Here is an 11,199-nt window from a genome sequence, read left to right as displayed (position 1 = left end):
TACACGTGCAAAAACATTGTTGCAATCTTTGAAACTTGATCACTTAGGTACAAGTGAACGTAACAGTATAGAGAGTATTTGTTCAAAGTATGCTGACATATTTTATTTACCCGGTGATAAGCTTACGACTACTAACTTGTGTGAACAATCAATTAATTTGAAACGAAATGTAAATCCAGTTTATATAAAACCATATAGATTACCACATAGTTTAAAACCTGAAGTAGATAAACAAATTAAACAAATGTTAGCTGATGACATAATAGAACCATCACAAAGTGAATGGTCCAGTCCGATATTGTTAGTACCCAAAAAATCAGATGACAAAAATAATAAAAAGTGGAGATTAGTTATAGACTATCGAAAGTTAAATGAAGTAATACAGGATGATAAATTTCCATTACCAAACATAACAGAGATATTGGATTCGTTATCAGGCGCAATTTATTTCTCTCATTTAGACCTAAGTCAATCATATTATCAATGTTCATTAAAACCCGAATCTAGACCAATCACATCATTTACAACTAGTACAGGTCAGTTTCAAATGAAACGTCTACCTATGGGGCTAAAGATCAGTCCCAGCGCTTTCTCTAGAGTCATGTCAGTAGCTATGTCAGGTCTTAACTATATAAATTGTTTTATTTATTTAGACGATTGTGTTTGCTTCGGAAGAAATTTAGAATCACATAATAAAAACTTAATAGAAATTTTCGAACGCTTACGTAAAGTCAATCTCAAACTAAATCCGAGTAAATGTCAATTCTTAAAAACAGAACTATTATATTTAGGCCATACGATATCCTCTAAAGGAATTCAACCAGACCAAGACAAAATTAAGACTATTCAAAATTACCCAATACCGACGAACGTCGATGAGTTGAGACGTTTTGTGGCAATGTGTAATTACTATAGAAAGTTTATTAAAAATTTTGCTGAATTAACTAATTGTTTAAATAAACTTTGTAGGAGGAATGTCAAATATGAGTGGACTGAACAATGTGAGATATCATTTAATATTTTGAAAAATGCTTTAATAAATCCACCCATTCTACAATACCCTGATTTTTCAAAAGAATTTATATTACAAACTGATGCTTCAGGGACAGCAATAGGTGCAGTACTTTGTAATAATAACATGAGAGCTGTAGCATATGCTAGTAGACCTTTGAATAAAGCTGAATTAAATTACCCAACTATACAGAAAGAACTACTTGCCATAGTTTGGAGTGTAAAATATTTTCGACCATATTTATTTGGACGTACTTTTACTATTATGACGGATCATAAACCCCTTATATACCTATTTGGACTAAAAGACCCTTCAAGTAGACTTTTAAAATTTCGGTTAGCACTAGAAGAGTATGATTTTAAAGTAGTATACGTGAAAGGTAAAGAAAATGTAATAGCGGACGCTTTATCGCGAATAAGTATGACTTCCCAAGATTTGAAAGCTATGAATGAAAGTTTATTAGCAGTAACAACAAGAGCACAGGCTAAGAAAGTAAAAGAGGCAGAAAGAAAGAATGAAAGTGGAGATGATAGAATGATAAGCGATATTCCAAGTATTGACCCGAACAATTGGCCTGATCAACCAAGTGTTGTGGAAATACTTAGAATACCGAGTGGATCAGTTGAGTTAAGTTTAATACAAGGGAAAGAACTAAGAAAAATGAAAGAGAAAAAATATATGGATGTCGAATCTGAATGTTTCGCATTTAATAAAAATAAAAATATATTATATGTTAACCTTGATTTTAAAGCACATTATACGCGAGACGTTTTTGTGGAAAAATTGAGGAAAATATGTGAAAAGTTAGAAATTAGAGAAATATGCATTATAAAGAAAGAAGATAACGCGTTATTTATAAGGAGTCTTATAGAAGAAATAAAAAGTAAAAATAAATATAACGGTCCAAGGATTTGTATTTTGAAAGGTATAAAAAGAATAGATAGTGACGAGGAAAAACAATTTATTATGAATGACTATCATCTGCTACCCACAAGCGGACATGCTGGGATTCGCAGAATGGTAAATAACATAAAACGTAAATTCTACTGGCCAGGAATAGAAAATGATGTTAAGAGTTACGTTAGAAAGTGTGAAAAATGTCAAAAAAGTAAACATTCTAGGCATATTAAGGAACCCCTAGTTATTACAACCACAGCTAGTTCTGCTTTGGAAAAAGTTTTTCTAGACATAATAGGTCCATTAGATAGAGATTTAGAAGATAATAAATATATATTAACAATACAATGTGAATTAAGTAAATTTGTAGAGGCATATCCTCTTAGAAATAAGGAAACGGTAAGTATAGCTAAGAATTTTGTGAATAATTTCATTTTAAGGTTCGGAATCCCAAAGGTCATCACTACGGATCGTGGAACTGAATTTATATCGGATACAATGGAACAGGTTTGTAAGTTACTAAATATAGAAAAACTAAGTTCTACTGCATACCATCATCAAACTATTGGTTCTCTTGAAAATGCACATAAACATTTAGGTTCATTTTTGCGCATACAATGTGATAACCATCCAGAGACATGGAGCCAATGGCTACCATTTTGGTGTTTTACATATAATAATACAATTCACTCAAGTACAAGATATGCACCATACGAGTTAGTTTTTGGAAAATCATGTGAAATACCTAGTAGAATTTCTTCTGACATTGAACCTTTATACAATCCAGACAATTACAGTTTAGAATTAAAGTACAGGTTACAGACAGCTAATAGGGATGCGAGAGAAAATTTGTTAAAGTCTAAAGAGAAAAGAAAACAGAAATATGATAAAAAGGTAAATAAAATAAAATACAAACCAAATGATATGTTATTAGTAAAAAATGAAACAGGAGGAAAATTAGATACCTTGTATAATGGCCCGTATTTAGTTATTGAAGAGCAGGAACCGAATGTAAAAATTTTGAGAAATAATAAAATTGAAATTATTCATAAAAATAGAACAAAACTTTTTGTAAAAGATAAATAATTAATGTTTATTTCTAAATCATTTCAAATTATTGTATACTATATTTAGATACATACTAATTGTTTTATTACTATTACTTTTACGTATTAAAACTTTTCATATTTACATTATATACTTATACAAAAAAAAAAAAAAACTTAATTATGTAATTAATTTTTATTTTTTTATTTTGCCCCGGTGGTGTAGTGTAGTAACATTTAGTTTATAAGACATGTATTTTCATTATATGTATGCAGAATAAATCAGAGCGTTGTCCGGAACACTTGTGCGCCTTTTACTGTATCTCCCCGTACCTCACACCTCAAAATGTACAAAACCATATGTAGCTATAATAGAACCATTTGCAGCACACAGATTGTAGTTCGTTTTGGCACGACGATATCGAAGAAAGGACCGAGGGTAGACACTTAGATCGCTTCCTGTGTCGATCAAAAACTGCACCTTAGAAGCTCGATCCGTGAGAAATAGGCGACCAGTAGCAGAGGATGGGCAGTCAGCGGTCGCCATTATTGACCGCCCCTGGCGTTTCCCTCCTTGAAGTCGCAGGGTTTTATGCATTTGCTGGCTTTCACGCCAAACTTCCAGTGGTACCAGCAGAGTGGGTACTTCCTGAAGTTCGACTGCGATCGTTTAGACCTGGATGCCGATCTGCGTTGAGATGATCTTGCGGATCTGGTACTGGATCTACTTCTTTCCGACGCTAGTTGCTGGAACTGTCTCCGAAGTTCGGCGACTTCTCTTGTAAGTGCTTCAACGGCTGAGCTGGAACTGGCTTGGTGTCGGCTGGCAGATGCCACCGTGGGTGACGGAGTAGCTAACTCGTGGACACGATCAGCTAAATCTGCCAAATCGTCGATGCAGGTTGAAGATGGTTGGCCTGCGAGCACTGTCTGGATTCCGTGCGAGAGACGACTAACCCAAATGGTCCGTAGGAAGTCATCAGGAACATTGACACCAGCAAGGCTCTTCAAGTGGCGCAAAAATTGAGAGGGCTTACGGTCTCCAAGTTCCTCGTGCATCAAAAGCTGCTTAATTTTCTTTTCCTTAGATGACGCTAGCCGCTTAATCAGCTCGGTCTTCAGCTTTAAAAATTTGTTAGTAGGTGGTGGACTAATAATAATATCCTTTACCTCTCTGGAAATTTCGTTGTCAAGCTGGCCCACTACATAATAAAATTTTGTAGCATCTCTTGTTATACCAGATATTGTGAACTGCCCTTCTACTAGCGCAAACCAAAGTTCAGGTTCCTCCGGGCAGAACGGGGGCAGTCTAGCGCTGACTTTAAAAATTTCAATATTACTATCGAGAGATTTTTCTGTCGGCGTGGTACCGCTACATGCATCTTGATATTCTTTATCCATCGTTCAAAAGCGGGGTCACCAGTTTAGGAGTTAAACAATTTATTTATTAACAGTTTAACACTCGAACAATATAGATATCCGATATCCACAATTTTCTTTATTACCAAAACCAAATTACGTTTTTCTCGCTAGCCCTTGTCAAAATTCTCGATCATGCGCTCTGTACTCTTTCTAGAGCGTTCTTTAAGAAATGACAAATTAATTTGAATTTAAAAATATCGAGAGAAATAAGTAATGTCAAATACGCCGTATACTACGGGTATCGTGCGGATATGCTTGTTTATTAAATATATATAAAAATAATATTTTATAAATTAAATAATTAAAGTTAATATATGTGAAATACAAATAGATATAATATACATAAACGAATAATAAATGCCAGGTAGCCTACACAGCTATAAGCTATATTTTATTTTTCTTCTTACATTTAATGTCCATGTAACTCGAAAATTCCAGCTTAGACTATTAACCTAAAAAATAAGGTAAAAAATTCTTAATAATCACTGATAAGTACGTAATTTATACTAATTATTTTCGCTGTGCCCGCGACTTTTTCCGCGCGGAATTTAACAAAAAAGTTAGTGTTGAGTTCGCAGAGTTAAAAAATAAATAAATTTCTAAAATAAAAGTGCCCTAAGTTATTGCTTATTACATCAGCTATCAACCAGTGAAAGTCCCGTCAAAATCGGTCCAGCCGTTTCAGAGATTAGCCGGAACAAACAAACAGACAGACTGATAGACAAAAATTGTAAAATAGTCATTTTGGTATATGTACCGTGTATACATTCATATGCATTTAGTAAAAAGCGATTATTTTAATGTAACAAACAGACACTCTTTTTTATTTATTTGTATAGATTAAAAAAACAGTACTCTCCGCCGCGCTTCATTCATTTTAAATTTATCACTTAAATCAAGAACAAGTAATAAAATACTATAAATAATAAGAACAAATAAAATAGAACTCCCAAAATAAAAATAAAAAAACAACTATTAGCAGACCTTGTTAGAAAACTTTGCAAAATGACAGTTGACACCAATGGCGTCGACTTAGTGATCTGACCAGAATCTCAAGCAGTCCAACTAAGGAAGTATCTTACAGAAGATCAAAGCAAATTAATACGTACTGCTTTCAAGCAATGTTGTTTTCCTGTGATAAGTAAGGAGGCCGGATCTTCTGGGAAGGGTCGAGTAGGATCGGCAACGCGCTTGCGACGCTTCTGGTATTGCAAGCGTCTATAAGCTACGGTAATAGCTTACGTTACGTTATGACATGTTTACGTTACATAATGACTAGCCTATTTGCGCAGTTTATAGTAGCCCTGCTTTCTGCTCCGCGGGCTGCGGCTTCGATTTCCGTCTGAGTCTGAGTGTAATATTATTTTGTATTTAAATATTTATTATTTCTATGTGTATTTATCAAAAAATATTTAGCTATAACAGTCGGCAGTTACATATAACACAAGCATTAAGTTGCTTACGTTAGGAACAGACGACAGTGTGTGTATGTTATAACATATTATTCATTTAATACTTCAATATTATAGAGTAGATTAAAAATACGATGCCGACTACATAATAAATGAATTAAATTTAAAAAATCTTGGCTTGTACTTCCTTGCTGGGAAACAGATAGGAGCAGAAGACAATACGTGCCCGTCCGAATATTCCTTCTATTTGGGCTAAGTTCTCTTTTTTCTATAATTATATAAATAGAAATGAATCGAATGACAAATGAGAAAAAAAAATAAGACTATCCGCGAGAGAACGAAAGTAACCGACATAGCCCACAGAATTAGCAAGTTGAAGTGGCAGTGGGCTGGTCATCCGTGTCGTAGGACCGATGGCCGTTGGAGAAGACATGTCCTGTAGTTGAGACCGCGTCTTAGCAAATGCAGTGTGCAACATCTTCCGGCCCATTGGACCAACGATCTACGTAAAATTGCCGGTATAGGCTGGATGAGGATTGCGAAAAACCGGGATGTCTGGCGCGAACTTGGGGAGGCCTATGTCCAGCAGTGGACTGCAATAAGCTAAACTGATTGAAATAAATCGCCAAAATGTATGTATACGCATGACTCCCCAACTTACTTCTTAGTCGGACACTCTTATCAGAGTGATGGTGGTTGTGCTGACAAGATACATGGTACATGGTGGACTCCCGAACAATTACATCTAAATTGGAGTTATTTTTCAGTTCGTTATCATCAGGACTAGGTTTATATAAGAAAAAATTAAAAAGCAATCGATATATTCCCAAAAAATACGGCGGTTACCTAGTTATTCGTACCAATTTGTGTACCTTGTGTCTGTTTGTCCATCTATTTTCGCGTCACTTATCTGTAAGTGTTTTACGCTATTATATATTGGAATTCCAAGAGAAGTCCGTATTGAATAAGAAGTGTAAATAGATATATCGCTAAACCTTTAAGAGATGATGAACGGGTTTGTGTAATTGATTGAGAGAAGAAGACACTAAATAATAGCGGTAGGTACTATTTTTACGTACACGTAAAATATGAATATACACGTGAAATCATATATACGATATGAGTAATACTGATTGAATTATTGTTAGATTTAAAGAATATTTATTTTCTCATAGTAAACACACAGTCACTTACATGAGAAACTATGAACATATTATGTGGGTAAAAATATAAATTATCCAGCAGCTCACAGGTACATCACGATTTGTTTTATGTATGACACTGTACATACAACGAATTCCCATCACCAAAACATTTCATATACCAAAATTAGACCATTCCTCAACTTATATCCATTATCTATCCATTTATTGTAGAATGTGGGTCCCGTGTGGTGTCGGCTGAGTAGAATAGCACCACCCCCTTTCTTCCCGTGGGGGTCGTAAAAGGCGACCGAGGGATAAACCTGGCTCAAAACTATCAGGGTCCTGGAGAAGGAAATCTTCACTTGAAACCCGGAATGGGGTCTCCATCAAGCATTCGTGGCATAGCTCTAAAATGCGGAAGACTCCTGCAGCCGATCTAGCTCCACACGTATCGACTCGTCGTTCCTATGGGCCTAGCCAGTGAGGTCGAGAGGATGCCGCAGAGCTTAGGCAATTCTGCGTGTTCCTGAAGAGTGTCCTAGGCGACACAGTGTCTGTCTGATACTGTCTAAATCGTCACACTCTGCAATAGACACACTAAGCCCAATCAATTGTAGAATGATTCAGCCTATACTTCTCAATGTTTGGTATACTCTTACCAAAGTTGCTTCTTCTTGATATCTATATAGGCGGCTAAAGATGATTTTGAAGGACCTAGAAATGGGAATAGGACGAGATATTACAGACACCAATCATTGGTGTCTGTAACATTTCATTGCGTGCGACTGCTGCTGCGTAGACCTCTTTCTTCATGTAGGAGAAGGAATGGAGCTTCATCCACCACGTTTCCCCACTGCGGGTTGACAGATATAATCTGTATGAGTAACGATAGCTAGCAGGTGTCAATGAAAATCATCGGGACCGACAGCTTAGCATGCTCTCCGGAGCACATATTCTAATGTGAAACTCACAGACACACAGGATAGACCAGAACCAGGCTGGAAATGGATAGATAATGAATGGATTTGTAAAAATATTTAACAAATACAAATATTCGTTACGAGCTGGAATCAAACCCGTGAACATCAGTATTTAATAAGAGCACAATTTATAAATAATAATTTTATAATCGCTCGGAAACGCCTTTTCGTATTCTTTATATTGTACTATATAAGTATACGATCTGACTGGTTTCTATATCGATGAATACATCACCAAAAAAAGAAAAAATAAAAACCACTTTCCTCCCATTTTTCAATCGTATATGATAGAAGGAAAAGTCACATTCCCCCTATTTTTCAATCGTTTTTTCTGCAGTCACATTGAGTGAACCTAACGACGAAATTTGATACATTATAAAGTTTTATTTAATAAAAAAGAATAGTGCAACTCAAGCCGCGATAAGAGTTTATAACGTTTATAGACCCAATGCAGTGTTAGTAAGAGTAGCAGAAATTTAGTTCAAGAGTTTTCAGTTTGGGAATTTTTACATGTATAATATACAGCCAACTCAAAATAGCCTTTATACGGATAAAATTGATGCCATTTTTAAAAAAGTAAGATCGGTCTATTAATACTAGTAGTTACAATACAACCAAACAAAACTCGACACTTGGGTACCCACGAGCTCACTAAAAAAAAATCATCTAACTCTTTGCCATTCTCTACTGAAACGTAGTGAAACTAAAGCGTTTTTGAAAAGATCGATCACTTGTGGTGATGAGAAATCGATCACCACACAAGAACGTGCAAAAAAGATCATGGTCAAAGGGCAGTCAAACTACACAGGCTGTAGCGGAACTCGAATAAAACGCATGGATTGGAAGGGTATCGCTTATTATAAACTTTAAATGCCGGGCATAACCATCGTTTCGGATCTCTACTGCAAGCAATTAATGAGACTAAAGCAAGAAATTGAGACAAAATGGCTGGTATTTATCAACAGAAAACGAGTGGTCTTTTGACATGATAAATCCAGACCACAGAAATATTTAACCACAAATCGAAACTTAAGAAAACTTGGTTAGGAAGTAACGGAAAGGAAGGAACAATTCAGTCCTGACCTTGAACCCTTAGATTTTTATCTGTTTCGTTATCGAGCAAACTGACACTTATATACTTCAATTAAAAAGAATAAAGCAATCTTGATTTTATATATAAAGTTCGATAAAACTTCTTCCCAATGGAATCCTGGTTCGTGGATCCAGGAACAGACAATACAAACACAAAAGGAAAGCTTATCGTAAGAAATTTAGGCTATATATATGTTACGTCACATACCTACTCACATTTTTGTAATCGTAATTGACTTATATTTAGTTATTAAAATAGTGTCTCTATATAGATTAAAATATTTTTGTGGCTCTATACGAAACATTATTTACCTTAAAACATAAAAAAAAAATCGCCTTGTTTTAATATTTTTAAAATATAAACGATAAATTCTGCACTGCGGCACTGCTTGTGTTATAAAATAATATCGTGCCGGTTTTTCCTGACCTATCGTTAGCTTTAAATTACATTTTGTAGAAATAACTAAAATTGCAATCAATTTTCTATAATTACTTTTAAAATTTATTACGTTTAATTAGAAATTAATGTCATCAATGAGTAATTAAAAGAAGGATAACTGATAACCAAAAAAACTTTAATTGTTAAATTACTATTAAAAAAAAATATGTCGTGTCTTACGAATAATCATTTTTTTTCCTTACTTTTGTTTACATTTATCTATTTAAACATAAAATAAAATACGATTTGAAAATTCCATAAACTTGTCCGATAAAAGGCCAAAATTATTTGTAATTACGGTAAACAATTTCATAAACAATAAAGTCAAGTAAATATGCATTATCAAAGATTACTCCAAAAGTTGTAATGAGATCTCGATGCAACTACAGGATAAAGACCGGCTTTAAAAAGTTATGCGGATTTTCGAGGGTTTCCCTCGATTTCTCAGGGACCCCATCATCAGATCTTGGTTTCCTTATCATGGTACCACACTTAGGATATCTCCTTTCCAACAAAAAAAGAATTATCAAAATCGGTTAATATCACCGAATACACCTACATAAACATATATACAGTCGAATTGAATAAACTCCTCTTTTTTGAAGTCGGTTAATAAATAAACAAGCAAATAAAATATTTTAATTGTATTAAAATAATTTATACTTTTGATACTTGTGGTGCTATCTCTCGAAAAGTTACGCAACTACACTAAGTATAACTTTTGCAGTACCTTTTGAATTTACGGTTATCAGTTAGTTTACTAAAGCTCAACTAGATGGCGTTTATACTGAAAAAATAATTAACAAATTATTAATTTTGGATATCTACACTGCACATAGCTTTTAATTGTATAACGATTGTTGTTATCCTAAATTTCATCTACATGATGATAAAAATAGAAGTTTGTTCTTATTGATATTACATAATATAAATGTGAAGTATTGTTTGAAACCGTTTTAGCCTGTTTTACCGATTCCTGATAAAATTTATCTCACACATAAGATGCTGATAAGGTTTATCAGCTGGAAAAAAACAGGCTCTAGCAAACAGTAGTAAAGTAATAAAGTTTTTGCTTTTGGATTAACATGTTGCGGAAAGAAATATTAGACAGCCAAAGAAGAGTGTAGTGGTGAAAAAATATACATTATTATGACTTATTTTTATTAGTTGGAAGTATTTTTATTGGAATAGTTATGGTGAAAATAATTTTTTAAATTTATGTAGTCTATATAATTACCTATATCTACAGATAAAAAATACTCAAACTTATTTTTTTGTAATAAACGCTGCAGTAGCTTTTTGACTTAATATTACTAAGAACCAACAAAATTACAGACATTTCTATTTTCGCGTTTAACATAAACGGTGAGACAACATTTAAGCCTAAGTATAACCATACATATCTATATATATGTATTCAACTCTAGCTGGACCGGCAAACTCCTTACCGCGATATTTTTCGTGAATTTAGCGATTTTTAGGGTTCCGTGCCTCAAAAAGAAAAAGCGGAACCCTCATAGGATCATTTTTGTTGTCTCTCTGTTTGTCAAGACCCTTTTTCTCAAGAACGCGTGGAGGTATAAAGCTGAAATTCATATAATATACTTGGGCCTACTGTCCCTTAGAGCTGTGAAAAAAATCAAACTTCTAAGGCAACGCAATCAAAAGATACAGCCGCTTGTGCTGCAAATTTTCGACATTCGAAGGGAATCTAAATCTAGAGGGTACTTCCTGCGAACTTAGAATCTTGAAAT

The 11,199-nt window shown here is 34.2% G+C and overlaps 1 protein-coding gene across 1 annotated transcript; it reads right to left on the bottom strand.

Moving 5' to 3' along the window:
• Positions 1-3,501: 3,501 nt before the first annotated feature.
• Positions 3,502-4,356, bottom strand: LOC123654903. The gene has a single exon (XM_045590760.1). The coding sequence runs from the start codon at positions 4,354-4,356 to the stop codon at positions 3,502-3,504; it is 855 nt and encodes a 284-aa protein (XP_045446716.1).
• Positions 4,357-11,199: the final 6,843 nt, after the last annotated feature.

This window comes from Melitaea cinxia, chromosome 7, assembly GCF_905220565.1.
Source record: "Melitaea cinxia chromosome 7, ilMelCinx1.1, whole genome shotgun sequence".
Classification (NCBI taxonomy): Eukaryota; Metazoa; Arthropoda; class Insecta; order Lepidoptera; family Nymphalidae; genus Melitaea; species Melitaea cinxia.
Note: the sequence above shows the minus strand (reverse complement) of the source record. Positions and strands in the feature narration are given on the sequence as shown.